Here is a 22,278-nt window from a genome sequence, read left to right as displayed (position 1 = left end):
CTTTGTTGATTCTTCCTTCGTCAGATGGTAACTATCACCGGGCGATGACATCCTCAGATCGATGTAAGAAGCATAATCTCTGCCGTCGTTTAATGTCCGGGTAATGTGAAATGTTGTATAGTTTCCTAGAGTCAGTTTGGACTGGTGGTCCTCTAACAGCAACTAAAACATAAGAAAATGGAGAAAAATAGCAGAGTCAATTATGCAATTTGTTGGGCCTTCATTCTTATTCATCAATACTGCTATAGCAAGTAACAGCAGCCTTTGTCCCTTAATTTACTGAAATCACCAATTAATGTTGCATGTTTTCATCACATCATTTAAATCCTTGTTGCAAATTAAGTGTAACCTCTGTATTTCAAAAGTAATAGTTTTCTCTTTGAATGTGCGATGATGAATCAATAAAAATGCACCCTTAACCAATCACTTCATAATGCAGTAAAACACGATACAATTCATTATACAAATCATGAAAGAAAGCAAGATTCCCAGTAGGCGACTTACAGAAAAAAGTACAAAGCAGAATTGACCTCAAACTGCTACATATATCACCATGGTAACAGGAGATTATCCTCACCTTGTACTCTTCATCACTGTCCTTACAGAAACAAACAGTTATTAAGACATCATCTTTGGCATCCAGTATCCCGTCAATAAATGGAACAATACGGAATATATGCTTCTGTTCTGTTTCTTGGCTGACTAAAGTAACAAAGACGTAGCTCAGGGTGTTAATATCAAGACTGATCTTCTCTGGGTGTAGCTTCCAGTTAATAGATTTCTCTTCGGTCCAAGTTATTTCACCTATAGTAAGTAATATAATACAAAATATATTACTTGGTAATCTTAAATACAGTACATATCAAGAGCTTGATAACTAAGACATACTTTACCATACTGATTCCCAGCATATAACTCGTTTTATTTCTCCTGGTACATTCATCAATTGGGTAAAAAGTGTTTACTGGTCACCATCTTTACCTTCTTTTGAAGTTTCTTCATCTTTCAGACCAGTGAAGATAATAACATCATGTCGATCTGGCTCAGGGATAATAGCCGAGTGAGGAATAGTCAGCTGGGCTGGCTTGTTGAGGGCGAGTCCTTCTGGCTCTAGTTTTAGTAGCGGTGTCATTCTGCCCCTACGAGCACTTCCAGGGAGGTGTATGTCAGGATCATAGATCACTTTAACAGCAATTACATGATCGAAGGATACAGCGTCTTCAGGAATAGTCAGATGTACCCCCATGATGCTAACAGTTCCACCTTCACACTTTATCATGTGTTCAATGTATGAATGATGGCGCCTCATTTCAAGTATTTGTGAATCTTTTCTTTGTTTTGGTAGTTTTTCTCTCTCTGTTCTCTCCATCAAACTATCCTTACTATGCTCGTGATCTTCCTTTGTTTCCTCTCTTTCATCAGAACCTTGTGATGGAGTTGATTCATCATTAGGAACAGATTTGAGATTTTCAACTAAAAAATGGAAAAACAAACACTAGTAACTGAAGCTTTGACTTTATATAATGTATTTTATTTTTAAATGGCCATACTGAACCACATTAATGAAGTACTTTTCAACAATACCGCAGCCTTGCTATTGATTTATGAAGGAGGTACGTATTGAAGAAACCATTATACAATATGTAACACAAGCTTTGAGTTGTTAGAGAATTTGACGAGTGACAGCAGACAACAGGAGATTCAAAGATTCTAGCATCGTGTCTGAGAGTGACAGTGGCGGAGCTAGGGGTATTGGTCAAGGGGGGGCGAGAATGGTCTGTAGGGGCGCTTTCGACACTATCTAAGCGGAGTGCCACCACAGGTTGGTGCGGAGGGTACATAATTTTTTGAGTAAAGATACTTCCTAGTTCGCCGAAAATGACCCTTTTCTGGCCCTGCTAATTTGCAGATAAACGAAGAATAAATAGGTGTCATCGCCAACAAAATGTGACAAATGTCAAAAGGTAGATGAGAGCGCAATAAAAAAGTAAAAAATCGCGAATAAGTAAAAAGTGGTAAAAAGCTGAAAAGGGCGCCAGCAGTCCATTTGAGTCCGTCAGGGGGGCATCCGCCCCCTGACTGTATGGATGCTCCGCCACTGGAGAGTGACCACATGGCTTATTATGGATCCTTGAAATATTGGCTAATCCCATGGGACCTAAATTTTGAGCACTTTTGTATTTTCAATCTTTTTACGATAAAGAAGTGAACCAAACAGCAACAAATAATTGGCAAAAAGATACACTTGTAATTACTTTTACCATACATGCACAGTGATAGTAAATAGTTTAAAGTAACAAATTGCCTGAAAGCCGAATATTAAGCCCTGACTGTACTGTACTATGTTTGTTTAATGTATTCTGATTGCATCATTTTATTCATTCTTACCAGGCCAGTCAAGCAGTTCTGGTGCTTGGTTTTCTTCAACCTGGAAGGGGTCAACTTTAGACTGATATGGAGCTAAAAGGTTTTCATTTGTTCGGTTTAGCTGAATATGAACCAAACCCTTTTGTAGGTTAGTGACATCATACATGTTGATGATGTTTCGTGTCTTCATGAAGTTAATCAGAGTGATTCCTGGTGTCTCTATCAGAGAAACCCTGCGTAGCATATCAGTTTCTGCCGGTGGTAGACCAAACAGAGTCGCTAATTTCAGAGTGCTGTCTAGGGTAAGATCATCGGCAACATTGACCATTAATCTGCCGTAATCAGCTGAAATGTAAATAAAAGTAATCATAAATATAGTTAAAGATCACACTCAGCACATCAAACCAAGTGATAAAACTAATTTTTAAATAATTAATGAGATCACATTTTCCTATTTCTCATTAGATAAGTGTATTGCTTTGTATCTCAAACTCAATCATATATAACAACAACATACTTTCTTTAAAATCATTTCCATAGCAGAAGAAGATATAACTAATGTGGAATATGAATAAATTTAATTTCTTTTTCAGTACTGTTGTTGTAACTGCATTTTCTACAAAATTATTAAAAAATAATAGTTTAAAACTATTAAATATATATATATATATATATATATATATATATAATATATATATATATATATATATACATAATTGAAATCGTAGTGAGTTGGAAAATCAAGAACAGTAGAAAAACTTCCAGCCTCCACCGGGTTTCGAACCCGGGCCTCCCGCTATATATGCGGACACCCTAACCACTAAGCTATGGACGGGGGTTCGAAACTGTGGAGATCAAACATGATGCAAATCAAGTCGAAATCATTCTATATATTTATATTTATATATATATATATATATATATATATATATATATATATATATATATATATATATATATATATATATATATATCTTTATATCTATATATATCTATATCTTTCTATATCTATGTATATATATATATATATATATATATATATATAATTGAAAACGTAATGAGAAGGAAAATCCAGAACAGTGAAAAAAACTTCCAGCCTCCAATGGGATTCAAAACCCAGGCCTCCCGCTTTGTACCTTACCGACACCCTTACCAACAAGTCTATATATATATATATATATATATATATATATATATATATATATATATATATGTATATATATGTATATATATATATATATATGTATATATATATATATATAGACATCACCTTAAACTCTAAGAAACATACCAACCATGCAGGGTCCTGTGATGTGCTCCCGCTGCTCCTAACCATGTACCGTATGTTATTTTAACCCTTTGTCAGTTTGAAGTTGCAGAAGTTTGGTATCCAACAGAAAGCACCTTCAACAGGCATTTACTGTACTTTAGATATTAATTGTATTATTTTGGATGATGGTGATGACAATGTTGAAATGTCAGAAAATGCTTGATCTGTGCTTGATCTGTGCTTGTGAGTGCCTGCAAGGGAGCTACTAGACTTGTGTTGCTAAGGAACAGTGAATCCTGTCGTCTGCTACCTATGTCAATGTACAATGTGAATGTACAGTCCTGATATGCTGTATGTGTTTCATCTGCAACTCAAAGTTTTTAAAGGAACTAGCAACTTTCCAACTGAAATATTGCAGTAAACATTGATATGTGCATTACTTATTCTAAAATTCTGGGTTTGCTAACTTTCTTCAGGACTGTGCAAGCTCTGCAATGATGGCACTAGTTGTAGACGGGATACATTGATACAATGGATATGAGAGAAGTTATAAGTGTTTCCATGGAGTACATCACATGACCCTGCATGTTACCATGGTGCACATCACATGACCCTTCATGGATGGTATGTTTTAAGCACATCTCCTAATTGACATATTAAAGTGGTCTAGTCTTCTGTTTAAATGTCTATGATCTACTCCTGAATGGCCTTAGTTTAATTGCTATGAATTTGTTTCAGATATACAACAGATACCTAGATTTGTTAGTTTGTTTTCATTAGATAGTGATCACATGACTACCAGAGGATTAGCACAACATTTGGAGTTTCATAGCAATTCTAAAAATGATAAAACCCAGGTGAACTTCGACACATATATTATCCTGTTTCCATCTTCATAAACACTCATCCATACACAATAGAGTAAGATTTATTTTGGAGTAAATTAGTACCATTGTATTGCTTCAATGATCTCAGGTGAGAATGAAGATCCACCAAAACCAAGAAGAGATTAAGAAGGAAGACATTTGACATTTAATGTCACAAATTAATTTATCCCCGGACGGCTGGACTATCCTTTAAAAGATACCGTCTTTCCATGGTACCCCTTGATTTATTTACACCTGAGCACAGCTCACTTGACTTTCAATATCTCAACATCATTGACAGTTTGACAATGCAGTTACATTAATTAAATCAACTCAAGGACCATCCACCTGCCCCACCCCCCCCCCCCGAGCCAATCTTCCAACATCTCCCCTGACAGCTTTGAAGATCTGCTGGTAGAATTATTTAAGGACAAACAGACTGATATAAGGAAAAACTGTACTGCCTGCTTTGATATTTTCATTGAGCAGCAGTACTTTGTCTTTTCATTGTGATCCTACCTGCCAAAGTTGATTCCTGTGATACATCTGGAGTTTCACATTCTGCAAGTAGGGTTTCTTCCTCCATAACAGATGCATATGAAACCTGCTAATAAAACAACAGGGGAAAGATATCTCAATTGGTGTACTGAAACTTTAAACCAGAGGGAAACCTTTCCCAGAGGTATTTGCCTATAAATACATTACACATGCAGCACAAGAGTAGTTTGCAAGTTAACATTGGCTGAAGTTCATGCTGCATGTACCTAAGCCGACCTTTGACTTCCACCCAAGCAGCACAGAGGTTCTACTATATCTGGGGAAGTTAAAGCAGCATAAGTATTACAACTTCATTGAGACCTGACCTTTAGAAATTTTGTAAGGTTTGACTTCTGCAAACCTTAAATGAGCTTAAATTGCACAGACATTATCATTTGGGGAATCTACCATGCATTTATGATCTTTTTTGCAGGTTAAGTTCTCAAGATAAAATTCATTCAATATTTCAACATTTGAACCTCTGCTGACCCTAAATGACCTTTGACCTCCACCCAAAATAATAGGGTTCCTGTACTTCCTGTAAGAAAGACACTGCCATCTATGAGCTATGTGGTATAACCTATATTGGGATATTAGGTTTACAAGGTTTGTGTTTATAAGGCTTTACAGAGTGTCACCGTTGCTGACCCCAAGTGACCTTTGACGTCCACCCAAACCAATAGGGTTCTTGTACTAACTGTGGGAAAGCCACATGCCAAATATGACAACTGAAGAGGTGACCAACCTTAAGATATTGTGTTTACAAGCTAGGACATCATATAAACACTTGTATGTATAGGTTACTTGCCTGCCTATGGCAAGTAACCAAAGAGAACCTGTTTTTCTTTCTACACCTGTCACATTACACCAACTATGTCTTCAGCTGATATTTATAACCAACTGATTTTAGCATCTAGGTGAATGTACACTTACTCACTTCACACTACTTGTAATCAAATGTAGCATGAAATTTGAACATTTGTTTTAACTCATTCTGTACTATTTCTGTAAATCTCAAGATTATGTTGTCACCTTGTAATACCTTCAACAGTGGGATATATATTTGATGGTCTAGTCACAATATTTTCCTAACTTCATAGACACACACTTCTTTTCTACTGATTATATACTGGCTAAAGGTACACATTGTTCTATATTCATAATTCACTTAGGCCTACTATATTAAAGCACCTTTCACACTTTCCTGGATCGCGCCGGGTCTTGCCAGATCTGGGCTACGGGCGCATCCATGGAACTTTTTGAACATTTACAAGTCCAACTACCGATGAAAACCCCGAAAAGGACCCATAGCAACCCGTATACGATACGTAGCAACCCATAGTGAACCCTTAGTGCTTCTTAGTAAGCCGTGATCATGGCATCGTAGACATATCCACTACAGGTTGGTATGTATAGAAACAGATTATGCCAAGTAATGGTATATATGCACTACTACGGCTTGATACAATTTGCTACAGGTTGCAACTTGTTGTAACGGGTTGCTACGAATCAAGGTGCCCGACGCTTTGGTCAATTGGTGACGCTCGCCTAACTGTTCATTCATTCTACCTTACTCCATCTAGCACAACACCACATCACTGCATTTCATCATACCACCAAAGAAGAGGGAACCAAGAGAGAGAGGGAGATGGAGAGTGCATCATTAGCAGCTACAGAGTCATCAGAGTCTGGATTCAATGTTGAATCTAGGACTAGATCCAGATATGCATGTCTTTCTGGTTAGGTTTCCGGAGGTCCTTCAATGTATGAAGCAAGATGTGGAATGAATGACTGCAGCGGGCGGAAGGTCCTTTCAGAGTACCGTACCAATTTGTAATAACCCTTAGGGGATAACAGCCAATAGTAAGCTGTAGTAGAAACGCATCAACCTGTAAGAAAGCTATAGCTATCTGTAAGTTATCTGTACCTACACAGAGTAGATCTGGGAAGCTATTCGCAACATCCTTATCAACCCATAACAACATCGTTATAACCCGTACTGGACCCGTAACAACGTCATTATAACCCGTACTGGACCCGTATCAACCCATTCTGGAAATGCATTATTGCCTTTCAAGGTCACAGACGCTGCCGAATCGCCTTGCATTACCGATCGTTACCAAACCGTCGCGCGATCTGTGAAAGTGTGAAAGGGGCTTCAGTCGCTTTACCAATTGTTGCTGATTCAAGGCTTCCCTGGTCTGCTTCAAAACCTCTTGTAAGGCCATGGATTCTTTGGCATATTCCAGTTGTGACTTCACAAGTTCATCTTTTGTAGCTCTTAGACTTGATTTGGCATCTTCCAGCTCCTGTCATGTAAACAACACAATGAATGAATGAACTTCTGCATATTTATTTTCAGGCAGGCTGAACTGGTGACCTTTTGACCTTTAACTGGGTGTGACTAATTGCAAAATTACTACCTGGCTCAGAGAAATCACATGTTTACGATAAATTAGTGAAGAGAACTGTCACCTAACCCTCAAAAGGAACTGCCATGAATGGTGGAACTACTGTTCTAGAATAGGAATGTAGGCCTATCACATTGAAGGACAGATGTTCAATTATATCTATTAGTTTGATTAATTTTATGTTTTGATGGTCAATAAGTCCCATAATATGTTACTACATATTGTGCCATTGCACATACAGAATTCCTCTGTTTACTTTTGCTAGATAACTACCTCTTACAACTAAACAATTAGAACAATGCAGTGTAGCTTCAGTTAAGTAGAGAACTTCCACATCAACAAAGCATCACACCATGCATTGCAAACACTCTCAAAGATCTGTTCCTGAGATGAAGGGATTAAATATTTTTACCTGTGGGAAAACAGAGAGACGAGTAGGCTAGGTGTAGCACCTAAAGATTAAGTACAATAGGGATCTTGAACTTGTGATGTACAAGTTTCACGCCTAGATGGATCTTTGTTAATTTCTACTTTTTGATTGTCTTACCATTACATGTTTTGATTGACCTAGCTTAACCTCAAATGACTTTTGACCTCTATTAATACATGTAGAGTTAATGTACATCATATGAACTAAATATCATGCTTGTATGAATTCTTGAAAAAAAGAGGTGTTAATATGTTCATCATTCGACCTCTACTGTTGGACATCATAAACTGAAAATACATGTTGTGTTTGCAAATGGTAACTTACAAATTCACTTTATACTACTTGATCAAGCAGAAGGGTAGTCTTGTTCAAAGTGACTAAATTTCTCATAAACCAAGTCAGGTAACTTGGTCATCAGTTATCTATAATCACATGCTATATGAAGTCTAACCTCTTTCTGCTGCTGAAGTAATTCTTCATTCTCATCCTTCAATGTCTTCAGTTTGTACTCAGTTGTATTCAATCTATCTCTGAATTGTTGTCTTTCCTCCTCTGTTGTCTTTAGTCTTCCAGTTAGATGTTGTCTTTCCTCCTCTGTTGTCTTCAATGCATCTTTGAATTGTTGTCTTTCTTCCTCTGTTGCCTTCAATGCATCTTTGAATTGTTGTCTTTCCTCCTCTGTTGCCTTCAATGCATCTTTGAATTGTTGTCTTTGCTCCTCTGTTGCCTTCAATGCATCTTTGAATTGTTGTCTTTCTTCCTCTGTTGCCTTCAATGTATCTTTCAATTGTTGCCCTTCCTCCTCTGTTGTCTTCAATGCATCTTTGAATTGTTGTCTTTCCTCCTCTGTTTTCTTAAGTCTTACAGTAAGCTGTTTTTTTTCAACTTCTGATTCAGTCAGTTTGTGAGAGAGTTCCCGCCTTTTGTCTTCAATTGCCTTTAGTTGATCCTTGAGTACTTTTTTGGTCAACTTTGAATCTGAAACAACCATATAAGATACAAACATGGTTAAAGATTGTCTTCCACCCAAAAAATTTAGTAATGTAAATAAACACAGTTCAATGTATGTTAATAATTTATGCAGTAAAAACTTCCAGGAAAATATTGTGACAAACTTGCACCAAAGTTAGTGAGCTCACATTTGGTCAAAATTTAGCATGTTATTTGAGGTGACCATGCAAATCTTACACTTTCCCTTGATGTTGATTGTCGTCCTGATTCTGAGAAATTGAAAAAAATTCAAGTCTCTTCAATGATCCTCCAATATATCAAATTCAAGGATATTAAATTACAAAATTTTAAAAGGAGTGGAAATTCCAAATTTTTACCAATCTTGTCTGAACATATCCCGAATCAAACTTTTGAGTTTATCCCATCAGTAACAGACTTATGCAGAGATTTAACTGTAGTGCAAGACCTTCACATTGCATGAAACATGTAGTGTGGAATAATTACACATGTATCCAAATTGGATTATCTTTCTGGATTTGAAGTACATACATTACAGGCCATTAGGTTATTCAATTCCTTGCCAACTCATTTATCACGTTATTTGTATCAAAGGATATTGATGGAGGGTCCTTCTTCTATCAACAATGGGTTAATTGAGTTAAGTTAATACAATAGTATATTACCTCAAATCGTATCTATTCTTTGTGTGGGCAAAGCGTTTGCATGTTTCGCGATTCACAACATGTGTAACTTGTTAAACTCTCTGATATAAACATACTGTACCTTGAACTTGTTGGTAGACAGTCAATACTGCCACCAATTGACTTAGTCCTTTGTCAGAGCATGCTGTCATTAAATGGCTGATGTCATCAACAGAAACCATCCCTGCCTCTCTGAGATGGTGGACAAGGGAAGAAAAGGGTGCATCACTCTCAATAATGTCCTTTGATTCCTTAGTTGGAACTTCAAAGTAGTCAAGTAGTTTCTGACAGTCATCTTTCTCAATCAATGACTCTGAGTGCATCAGGAAGTCTTCAAAAGTAAAGATGTCACTCTATAAAAAAAAAACAACAAAAACAAAATTAATATATATTTGGTAGCAGAAAACAAAACAGATGTAGAAAATTGACGCATTGAGGCAACAACATATTCAAAGTGATGGATTTATATCAATGGTGTGGATAATGTGATTTTGGTTAACCTGAGTTCCTTTAACTGCAATATTATATATTTATTTCTAAAATCCGGATAAATTAAACGTTTTCAAAGCTGACAATGGATGGACTGATTTTTCAGACTGTTCATTTTTTTCTTTTAACTTTTGTTCTCAAGTTATTGCAAAAATACTAGTTTTTGACTCCTAATTGACCTTTGTTGACCTTGGATCACATGACCATTATATTCTGAAATGATCCCTTACTCCATTCACAACTACTCCCAAAATATCAACCATGTCAGACCTGTCAGCGGGAGTTTCACAAGTTATTACAAACAAACAAAACATTTTGACCCGTAATTGACCTGTTGTGACCTTGGATCACATAACTGTTATTTTGGAAAACATACCCCTACTACATTTACAACTTGTCCCAATATATCAGCCATGTCAGACTTGGTGACTAGAAGTTGTTGCAAAATTCGCATAAATTGGCAGTTTTTGCACATGTATATAAGCAACCTTGAATGACCTTGGATGACCTGATGGTTTTTATCAACAAGAGCCCAAGGGCACTGTGGTTCCTTGCGTAGGGGTATATGACAATACAGATAATATTATCATAGCAAGATTGGGCTCAAATAGTCCAAGTAATTGTGGTCCTACATGTACCCATAAAGTAACCAACACTATAGCCAACACTTTTGTGATCACAAATTGTGGTTGGATTTTTGATTGGAAGGCACTTTTGAGATCTGAATATGGCGTCGAAAATGTAAGAAATATAAGTTAACCTACAAGCGGGTCAACAGATATGATAACATTGGTGACCTCAGATCACATGACCGTTAAGTTTGAAAAAGTTCCACCACCCCATTCACAACTTGTCCCAAAATATCAATCGTGTCAGACCCTTGTGGCACTACTGTAGGAGTTAATTGCATTAAATGTCTAAAAATGAACTTTGAACTTGTATAACTTCACACACAAAGGTCACTTGGGGGTCAACCCATTGACATTTTTGATCGATGAAACCTAAATAGAGCATCAAAACTGTAAAAATTCAAACATTTATTCTTTGTCCATTTTCTCCCACAAAATACTATTTTTTTAACATTAATTGACCTTTGGTGACCTTGGATCACATGACCGTTAAGTTTGAAAATATTCCCCTATACCATTTGCAACTTGTCCCAAAATATCAACCGTGTCACACCTTGGCACTGGGAGTTATTGCACTAAATGTCTGAAAATTAACTTTGACCTCATATAACTTCACACACAAAGGTCACCTGGGGTCTACCTATTGACATTTATGATCAGAAGGTACCTTTAACATCTGAAAATAGCATCGAAACTGTAAAACTCCCCAAAACACGTAAAGGTCACCAGAGGTCAAACTGAGGTCAAGGGTCACCCAGATGCGGGTCGACAATTGGATTACGTTGAAGCAACTCCCAACCATAACGGACAATTTGTTCTCAAGTTATCGCAAAAATACTAGTTTTATATCTATAACTGACCTTTGGTGACCTCGGATCACATGACCGTTAAGTTTGAAAATATTCCCCAATACAATTTGCAACTTGTCCCAAAATATCAATTGTGTCACACATTGGCACTGGGAGTTATTGCACTAAATGTCTGAAGATTAACTTTGACCTCATATAACTTAACACACAAAGGTCACCTGGGGTCTACCTATTGACATTTATGATCAGAAGGTACCTTTAACATCTGAAAATAGCATCGAAACTGTAAAACTCCCCAAAACACGTAAAGGTCACCAGAGGTCAAACTGAGGTCAAGGGTCACCCAGATGCGGGTCGACAATTGGATTACGTTGAAGCAACTCCCAACCATAACGGACAATTTGTTCTCAAGTTATCGCAAAAATACTAGTTTTATATCTATAACTGACCTTTGGTGACCTCGGATCACATGACCGTTAAGTTTGAAAATATTCCCCTATACAATTTGCAACTTGTCCCAAAATATCAATTGTGTCACACATTGGCACTGGGAGTTATTGCACTAAATGTCTGAAGATTAACTTTGACCTCATATAACTTAACACACAAAGGTCACTTTGGGTCAACTTACTGTAATGACATTTTTAATCAGTGAGACGTGAATACAGCATCAAACTTTAAAAATTCAAACATTTTTTTCTTTGCCTATTTTCTCCCCCCAAAATACTAGTTTTTTAACATTAATTGACCTTTGGTGACCTCGGATCACATGACCATAAAGCTTGAAAATATTCCCCTATACCTATGCAACTTGTCCAAAAAATCAACTGTGTCACACCTTGGAACTGGGAGTTATTGCATTGATGTCTGAAAATTAACTTTGACCTTGTATAACTTCGCACAGGAACGTCACACGGGTGTCAACCCATTGACATTTTTGATCGGAAGGTACCTTTGATATCCAAATCTAGCATCAAAACGAAACATTTTCCTTTTTACTCGTTTCCTCCCAAAATAAGCACATTTTTTCTAATGTGACCTTTGACCTTTTGACCTTGAATTCAGATGTAGTTTTATCTCCTGATTCCAAAAATCAAAACAACAAGTCTGTACAGCCATCCTAACTCCGACCGAAAAACTTTGACCCCATATAACTTCACACAGAAAGGTCACATGGGATCAACCTATTGACATTTATGATCAGAAGGTACCTTTGACATCTGAAAATAGCATCAAAACTGTAAAAATCCCCAAAATGCGTAAAGGTCACCAGAGGTCAATCTGAGGTCAAGGGTCACCCAGATGCAGGTCAACAATTGGATTACATTGAAGCAACTCCCAACCCTAACGGACATTTCGTTCTCAAGCAAAAATACTAGTTTTTTATCATTAATTGACCTTTGTTGACCTTTGATCACATGACCATTAAGTTTGAAAATATTCCCCTATACCATTCACAACTACTCCCAAAATATCAACCATGTCAGACCCTGTCAATGGGAGTTATTGCTGTTTTTAATATATTGGTTTTTGGCATCTAACTGACCTTTGGTGACCTTTGCGGGCACCAAAAACAATAGGGATCTTCCTCTTACTATGGGCTATCCACCCACTAAGTTTGATCATGATACATCATTTCCTTATTGAGATATTGTGTACACAAGCCAAGCGTCACATACACACACACACACACATGTTTGTGTTTCATTCCAACCGCGGACCCCATTGTATTTTCCATTGTTCAAATCCACGTACCCTAACCTTAACAATACCCCATACAATAGAATTCTTCCGAGGACTTGGTGATTCTTTAGAAATCACAACCAAGGACCTGAAATTCTTTTGTTCAAGTCCTCGGTCAGATAGAAAAACAAACGCACACACACACACACACCCACATGCGCCAAGTTGAATGCATAGGTTCCTTGCTTTGCAAAAAGCAATGAACCAAAAATGTTCCCCTCGATGATGTGAAATCTGTCCTAAATTTGTTATACATGTGCTCTAATGTACACACACAATGTTATTGCTACTGTAATAAGGTATCACATCCAACTTTTGGCTCGTCATAACTTGAGAACTGGGTGTCCGATTGAAGCGGGAGTTGGTTTCCTCTATAGAGCACCAAGAGCCCTATCATTTATCAAAATACTGACAGTTTGTTTTTTTTGCCCCGTTTCTCCTAAAATGAGCATATTTTTCAAGATTTGACCTTTTGACCTCACGGTCAGATGTAGTTTGACACGCTGATTCCAAAAAGCAACATGACAAGTCTTTACAACCATCCTTACTGTACTTATTTAATTTTTTAAAACCTAACTTCGCACACAAAGGTCGCACAGGGGTCAACTATGGACAGTTTGGATTGGGAGATCAGATTATGGCCGGAGGTCAATCTGAGGTCAAAGGTCACCTAGACGCGGGTCGACTTCTGGATTACAATAGCGTATCTCCCAACCGTCACAGACATTTTGTTCTCAAGTTAGTGCAAATATACTAGTTTTTGACCACTAATTGACCTAAGTTGTTGACCTTCGATCACATGACCGTTATGTTTGGAAATGATCCCTCACCCCATTCACAACTACTCCCAAAATTTAAATCAACCATGTCAGACCCTGTCAATGGGAGCTGTTTTCAATATTTTGGTTTTTGGCCTCTAACTGACCTTTGGTGACCTTCACAGGCACCAAAAACAATAGGGCATACCTTCTCACAATGGCGGATCTATATATCCAAGTTTGAGTACAGTCCAACTTTCCCTTGTTGAGTTATCGTGCATACAAGCTAAGGCGCCACACATACACCCACGCACATACACGCGCACTGACACCAGCCTACCTCAATACATGGTTCCTTTGCTTTCAGCAAGGAACCAAAAAGGCTTTTTACAGGAAGACCATTGTTCTTACACTGGTTGACATGTGGTAATGTTTTCTTATGCATGGGTAGCATTGATCACATTGCATCCATGTGTGCATAGCAATTGCATGTATGTTTCACTGTGTGCTTGGTGACAGCTAATGAATGGGGATCTTCACTAAAGTTAATGAATGTACTGCATATTAAGACAATTGAGCAGGATATTGTGTATCTTCACTTACTGTACACAAAGTGATGTCTATTGTCACAAAATTGACAGGAAGATACTGCAGCAACATTACTTTCTGACTAATTTTCACCTAAGTTAAACCACCCTACTAACCTAAAACAGAAGGAAGCTTGTGTCATACCATTTTATCAAGACTTAAATACTGTCATCAGATCAAGGTCTCATCACTGCAGTATTTGCTATATATACATGTACACTAGTGCCCATAGAACTAATCAATATGACCTAAATTAAGATAATAATATTACCCTTGATTTTTTTTTTTAATTTTACCTAATTTCAAAGAAAATTGAACCTGTTGTGTTCTTAACAATAGTTTGCATTGAGTATTGTCAAATGTGTATATTTCAGCAAATTTGAGAGCCAAAAGTAATGATAAAGGAACTACTCTTTTTTTATCTGAGCTGTATGTCATGCAACGTTAATTTTGCACCACTTTCATAGAATGTTGGGCCCAGATATTAATTATAGAAATGTTTGCCCATAAAAATAGCACTTATTGCATTACTGTATATAGAATTTTTCACATTCCCTTATACCAAATTTGTAAAAATTAGCAGATTGTATGCTCAGAAAATAAGAAAAATGTTTTCCAAACTGTGTGGGTTGCTCTAATACAAAGTGCAACAAGCATCCAATAGCCTAAATTTTTCATAAAATTTTGCACCTACTTTTCTACCATTTTGATCTCCCTCTTAACAAACATGTAACATTTGTGTTCTTAATAAAATTCCGCATTCATTAGTAACAATTTTGTAAAAGTTAGCAGGTTGTAAGCTCAGAAAATAAGAGAAAAAATATTTTCCACATTTTGTGTGTTACTCTAATTAGTCTAATATTGTAAAGTCAACAAGCATCCAATGGCCTAAATTTTTCATAAAATTTTGCACTTACTTTTCTACCATTTTGATCTCCATCTTAACAAACGTGTGATATTTGTGTTAACAATAAAATTCCGCATTCACTAGTATCATATTTGTAAAAATTAGTAGATTGTATAGTCAGAAAATAAGAAAAAAAATTTCCCAAATTTTGTATGTTGCTCTATTACTGCAACGGGCAACAAGAATCCAATGGCCTAATTTAAAAAAAAAATTGCACTTACTTTTCCACTATTTTGATCTCCATCTTAACAAACAAGTGATATTTGTGTTAACAATAAAATTCCGCATTCACCAGTAACAATTTTGTTTATTTTTGAAGCAATTAAGACTGAGAAAATAAGGAAAACCAATTTTAATTTTCCATTGACAGTACAAAAGACTTCCCTGACAACCAGAATCAGCAAATCCCAAAGAAAAATTGTGCCCTTATTTTTCATTAAATTTCGCAAATTAGATCTCAAAACATCTAAGAGTGTCTTCTCCTCACTTGTTCGCATAGAATGATACCCAATTTGTTGAGCTTCAATCAAAGGATTGCTTTAATAAAAGTGATAAATATTCCTAATTTTTACCATATGCCTTTATTTCCTTTATCAGTACTTACTGTGTGATATTCATAGACTTCTCCAGTTGTGCTGGTAACCAAAAACAATCTGTTTATGTTATTATTGATCCTGATTCTCCAGGAATGATCAGGAACTTTAAAAGAAGCCAAGATATGACCCCCAGAGATGGAAGAATGACCCCCAGTGATGGAAGAATGAACCCCAGATAGAGAGTAAGCAACAACTTGTCTACCCTCACTACCTTCACCCCATAATATAAATATTAATCCTTTCTCTTCACTGACTGTTATACTATGTGGATATCTGTCCTGTGTGTTAGTATATTCATGTTCTATTTCTCCCTCACTATTATACATTAAAGCTCTATAGGCTGTACAGATGAACAGTTTATTATTACTAACTGTTATATCAAAGGGCCATTCTACTACTAATCCTTTTAAGGTGATTGTCTTCTTTATTCTCAATTCTCTCGCATCTAAGACAATCACCTTACTGGAATCTAAACCGACATAGACTAAACCATCTCTGGTTGTCATACACCTGGCTTCACGGTTAAACTTCCCTTGCTTGACCAGACCGCCATTAGTACTACTATCGTACAATGCTATCGTATCCATACAACACGTTAAAAACAGACGATCATCCAGTAAACAAACAGACCGCCATGATGAACCAAACTCGGTAAATTCCTCAGAAAAATAGGGCTCTGACGTCAATATTAACGGTTTTTCCTGAGAATCAGGATCAACTTTAAACATAAACAGATCGATAAAAGTGTTCTTTTTGTTGCTGCTATATCCAGCGACTGCCAAACGGCCAGTATCGAGCACGTCCATGTACAACGCCCGGTAGCCATCTTGTACAGTGAATCTTGGTATCGTTGTATGTACTCTGTGTGTGTGGAAGGCAAAAAGTGAAAAATAAGGTCAGGGTTGGAAGCTTGTATCCGTGGTAACGAAGAATTTAGAGTGATATTTGATCGACGGAATGTTGATGAACAGCTCTCAGACTTCGAAGTCGCTAGGCCTTATGAAGGGTACTGAATCTTTAAAAATCTATTGATAATTAAAACAATGGAATTATAAAGTCGTGAAACACAATGGCAATTGTCCAGAGCAATTAACCGACATAATAATCTTTGAAAATGAGACTTTCGAGCCTAATATAAATAATTAGGATACTGGCCTACAGTACAATGACTTACAATAGTTTAGTTTAACCCTTTCGCGCATGAGCGATAATGGATGTATATTTGGCAAGCGGTAATAAGTGCTAGAAATTGCAAAACTTGACTGAACCAAATGTCCACATCAAAGTATCCTATTAAAGTCGTAATATGAAACTCAGAATGAAGAAAAACAATGCAAAGTAATTACTGTGTGTACCACTATGAAAATATTCCTTTAACAATATAACAACATCGACTATAGACCAAATTGTTAAAAGCCTGCAGTTTCAGTCAAATTTATGAAATTGCATAGGTTGTAAATAGTTTGCTTGAATACGATTTATTTATCTTCAGTATTCATCGTTATCATATTAATGTACTGATGTAATTTTCTGCAACTTGTGCTGCGTGTTGACCACATGCAGTACATTCTTATTCATTTGCATTTGGCGCCAACAAATGTGAGTCAATTAGACACCCACAAATTATAGATGGTGGAGCTATTCAAGAAAGCTAACTTCATCAAGGGCTCCGCTTATGAAAAATGATGGCGCTATTTAAGAAAATCAACTTGGTGTAAAGTTTTCACAGGTTAACTTCAGACAGAAGTTTAGTTTTAAGTTCTTTGACATATTATAGTCTCTATAGCTACACATGTTTCAAAAATATTTTCCAACAGAACATGCCAACATAGATGGAATGCTCACTTAAGGGTACAGGGATCGATGACGCCGGTGCCTCAGTGCAATGCTAAATCTTAACGTTAATACACTGTTTTAAACTTCTAATAACTCTACCAAAACGTGTTCTTTTATCTAATTTGTATTATATCCAGGGGCGATTGACCCGATGATGTGCATCCGAGGGGACACCTTCCTCCTGTTTGGAAAAAAACCGTTAAGAAGTGCCCCGTTTCATAGATTAGAAGTGCACATCTTTGACAAATACCTTACTTTGTAACAGGCGCGTAGCCAAGGGGGGCGTAGGAGGCAGCCCCCCCCCCCCTTGAGCATATTTTCTTAGTATTTTTTCATGATATCGCTAACTTTTTAAAGAGAAAATGCTAAGATGCAACTTACAAGGCCTGGAAAGTGCCATTTCCAGCCAAAATGTTCTTGTACGCTTCGCGTCAACTCGTGGTGGCGCTAGGCTTAGATAGTTCGCAAAGCCGTATTTACGGCTCTCAAAGTTTGCCTACAGTTTCTTCCTCCCTTGGCAAATTCCTCGCTACGCGCCTGCTTTGTAAATGTGTGTTATTTAAAAAAGGCCTTTTGTTGAGACATTTAAGAAAAGTGTACTCAGGAGGTGCTATTTTGCTGATAAATTTAAGTAATCAATCGAATGGTGCTGTTTCGTATAAATTAAAATAATGGAATTTGTGGCACAGAATGCAGAGAGGATCCATTTGACCCGCGACTTGAGATGGCTTCGTTCTATACCTCCTCAATGCAGCAACACCGTGATATCCTACCCCCCCCCACCTACCCCCCCCCCACCTACCCCACCCCTCGACAGTGATCCATTTCCCCCATTTCAGGAGTTATCTGGGGAACGAACATTTCATTTATGCAAGACTTCTTTTTACGAAAGATTTTCATTATACAACATTGCTTGTATATTTTTAGGTGAATGTAAAGTTAACAAATAATCAATACTTTTCTTATACTGTCATGTATAATTGCCAAGAATATACATATTTGGATCTTTTATAAAAGAAATAATAATACTTACGAGGTTTTCGTGGTGGCCATTTTCACATGTGCTTAATTAGTTCTACGAGAATTACATTAATGCAGCGGGAGTCCTGATCTGCGAATAAAATTAGAAAAAAATTTAAGAAACAAATATGACTTTCCAAAAAAAATTCTTATCGAGGAATACAGAAATAAACAGAACGGAAAGAGGATCCTTTTTAGGGTGAATGCTGCGGCCTCATTTGATGTTTAACAAGCAACCTTGAATTAATATGATGGATGAAATTATGTTTCTGGTCATCCCCGATTGTAAAATCACACGGTGTACGATCAATCTGGAATTTACGTTACAGTTATATTTAATTTATGCTGGGATTGCGTAAAAGACGACGAAATCGTGAGAAAACAGTTGAAATTTCGAGAAAATGATGAATTCACATATACGATGGTCAAAAGTGGAGATTTTCTTCAAAGAAATTTAATTTTTTATTCAAAATGTCCCGTACAGGCCTGTTGTTCAATTTAGCTATATTTCCCTACACTGCAGTGCTGTTGACAGGTGTTAGACAGGTGTAGGTGAGGAACAGCTAATAGTCTTCGAAAGGTCTTGAATAAATACTTGTTCTTGATATAATTCGATCCGTTTTTATGCTGAGTCACTGGCAGGTCAACGAAGCGTGCAGTGTTAACACAAATTTCCAACAGAGGTCTCTTTGAGATAATTTACAAATTTAAACGAAATGCTGTGACTTTGATCAGAGGATGAAGCAAATTCTCAACGGAATATAATAAACACTGAAGCGTGGAACACAAAAGGGGTATAATGGATGGATAACTGCTAAAGTAAGAGAGGACGGTAGGCTTGTTCTGAGCTGGTGTCTAGCAAATGAATAAAATAAGAAATTACGCCCACTAACCCTTGACCTCTTAGATATAAACCATATCGCGTGATTTTTAAGTCAATATTGAACTTTAAGCAGTTCGGTGAGATTTTCCATTTTGTTATACTGGACCTATTTCAGTGTTATCTTGAATTTTATGACGTACTTTATTAAATACATCAAATTTTCAAAAAAAGGGGAGGGACAGGAAGGGAGGGAGAGCAGGGGATGGGGGGGGGGAGAGAGAGGAGGGGAGGGATGGGATGAGTTGGAGTAACATCAATACAGTTGATCTGTCTCTGCAGTCTACAGATCATCGAGATAATCACATAGCCTGAGATATTTCACTCCCTCTTCCTCAATCTGTCTTCCACTGAGCAGTTGGGTCACTATTTTTTGTCGTCTAAGAAGTCCAACATAAGTCAGCAAAACACGACTGATGTTAAGGCGTCTTTCATATATACTTACGGCCGACTTGTGTGGTCAACGTTCCTATATATATACAGTCTTATCTGATAACGGAATTGGAAAATTCTAAATGGTTTTCCGTTATTATTCAAATAGGAACCTGACAAAATAAGGAGATGAAGTGTTTCACATCAGAGTATATTGGGTCTCTTGGATAAGTTGGGGGAGGGAGTAAGGTTGGGGAATTCAGACGGGAGTAAATGCAGTGGATGAAAATATGTTCAACAATTGGTTCATTGTATGTGTCAGTGCACATGCAGGCGAAAGATGCCGAGCTTCCCTGTATGAACTTCGTTCTTCTATGAGTCAGCCTTAACTTACAATTTCGGCCTCTAAATCAAATTAACATGGTAAGCCATGTGCAGAGTATACCGGGTTTTAAGATAAACCTTAAATATATGCGTTCTACTACTTTAATACTTAATTCCAACTGTTCCTAGACAACACAGATGTTATCTAGCACTTTGGACTAGCCGTAGTTTCGTTTTAGCACGAGCTGATTGCTTTATTCAAACACTTCAAGTCCAACAGTACATGTACGTCACCAAGAATGATAACAAGTTAGATAAACCCGTCTTCTTCGTTTCGTAGAATTATGAAAACAGTCGTTTTTAATATGTTTTAGGATACTGTTTCGAGCTTACAACAGCAGAAGGAGAGGAGGAAGACGGATATGTGGATGAAAAGGGGTGTGAAGTGGTTCCTCAATTGATTCAGGTATAATTTCCATCCACTTATCGGTTATAATGTGTCCAAGAAGCTATAGCTGTGACGCGAAGAGCCTACAAATATGATTTCGTGTTCAAAGTTCGTTATTTGTGCTCAGTTAAATATATGGAAAGTAAATATTTGAGTACTTGGGTAATGATGATGATACTTATAGCCTATATGGGACTACAAGTTTATTGCCTTCACACTGCTGTTCCAACGCACCGTGTTAATTACAATACCCTATACACATTGTACCGTTTATGGAAAGGTCACAACGAACTTTCCTCATCTTGTATCTATAGCAAGGCCCTGCCCACGCTGCGCGTGTACAAATAAACACACCGGGATAAGGGTTAACAGTGGCGTAGATTTCTTTTTCACATTAGGAGGATGTGGTGATCCACAGATATTGATATGAGGATGGCGAACCACGAGCAAAGTGCGAACGCGAAACGATCGCCGGGCAAGGGGTACGAGAGGAGGAGTGCCCCCTTCCGCTCCTGAAATTTTTGACAATTGAGATATATTGAATAATGCAAAATGGTGCAACTTGAAGATGATTGTTTGCACCTTTTCGTCACATGGACCACACAAATTGTTCCTATTTGAGATGTGAACATGGAAATATCCAACCTCCATGTGAAGAAATTTGTAACAATTCAACATTAAACTTAGCCTCTTCAGCATGTCCAATCATTGTTTGAACTTAATGAGTGACCAAATGTGTCTGTTAAGGCCATTTACTTTATCATTTTTGTTTTGTTTCCAATCTTAAAGTAATTCTGCAGCGTTTTAATTGAACATTAATTATGAGACGGAGAGAAATGAATTATTTCATTGTTTCATTGTTTACGTTAATTGACAATTTAAATATATATATATAAATATATATATATATATATAAATGAAAATCGTAATGAGTTGGAAAATCAAGAACAGTGAAAAAACTTTCAGCCTCCACCGGGATTCGAACCACGGGCCTCCCGCTCTGTACGCGGACACCCTAACCACTAGGCTATGGACGCTGATTGTATGTCCAGAGGTTCGAAACCGGTAAGGTAGATCGTAATTCCACTGTAGGCGTTTGGTCACCTGTATCGAACAATACTAGTTCTGTTTTTGGTGACATATTTTGCCTTACTCTAGAGATCAAACATGATGCTAACCAACTCGAAAATCATTTGTGATTCCTAAAGCCGGATCTCGAAAGAGATACTTTGAATAAATGAAAATCGTAATGAGTTGGAAAAACTTCCAGCCTCCACCGGGATTCGAACCCGGGCCTCCCGCTCTGTACGCGGACACCCTAACCAACTAGGCTATGGACGCTGATT

At 37.2% G+C, this 22,278-nt stretch overlaps 1 protein-coding gene across 3 annotated transcripts in view; it reads right to left on the bottom strand.

Moving 5' to 3' along the window:
* Positions 1–19,719, bottom strand: part of LOC139980483 (uncharacterized) — a 31,344-nt gene extending 11,625 nt beyond the window's left edge. Inside the window, exons 1-11 of one of the 3 annotated variants that reach the window (XM_071992115.1) lie at positions 19,391–19,719; positions 18,922–18,999; positions 16,061–16,913; positions 9,616–9,886; positions 8,333–8,859; positions 7,212–7,349; positions 5,023–5,110; positions 2,389–2,712; positions 982–1,473; positions 578–804; positions 1–162 (exon numbers count right to left, since the gene is read on the bottom strand). In XM_071992115.1, the coding sequence (XP_071848216.1) occupies positions 1–162; positions 578–804; positions 982–1,473; positions 2,389–2,712; positions 5,023–5,110; positions 7,212–7,349; positions 8,333–8,859; positions 9,616–9,886; positions 16,061–16,913; positions 18,922–18,941 (3,102 nt within the window). In that variant the 5' untranslated portion in view covers positions 18,942–18,999; positions 19,391–19,719. The remainder of the gene's footprint in view (positions 163–577; positions 805–981; positions 1,474–2,388; positions 2,713–5,022; positions 5,111–7,211; positions 7,350–8,332; positions 8,860–9,615; positions 9,887–16,060; positions 16,914–18,921; positions 19,000–19,390) is intronic. The other 2 variants (XM_071992117.1, XM_071992116.1) reach the window with 2 other exon arrangements.
* Between the last annotated feature and the right edge of the window lie 2,559 nt (positions 19,720–22,278).

The sequence above is a fragment of the Apostichopus japonicus genome, chromosome 15 (genome assembly GCF_037975245.1).
Source record: "Apostichopus japonicus isolate 1M-3 chromosome 15, ASM3797524v1, whole genome shotgun sequence".
NCBI classification, from domain to species: Eukaryota; Metazoa; Echinodermata; class Holothuroidea; order Aspidochirotida; family Stichopodidae; genus Apostichopus; species Apostichopus japonicus.
This window is presented reverse-complemented; position numbering and strand designations above follow the sequence as displayed.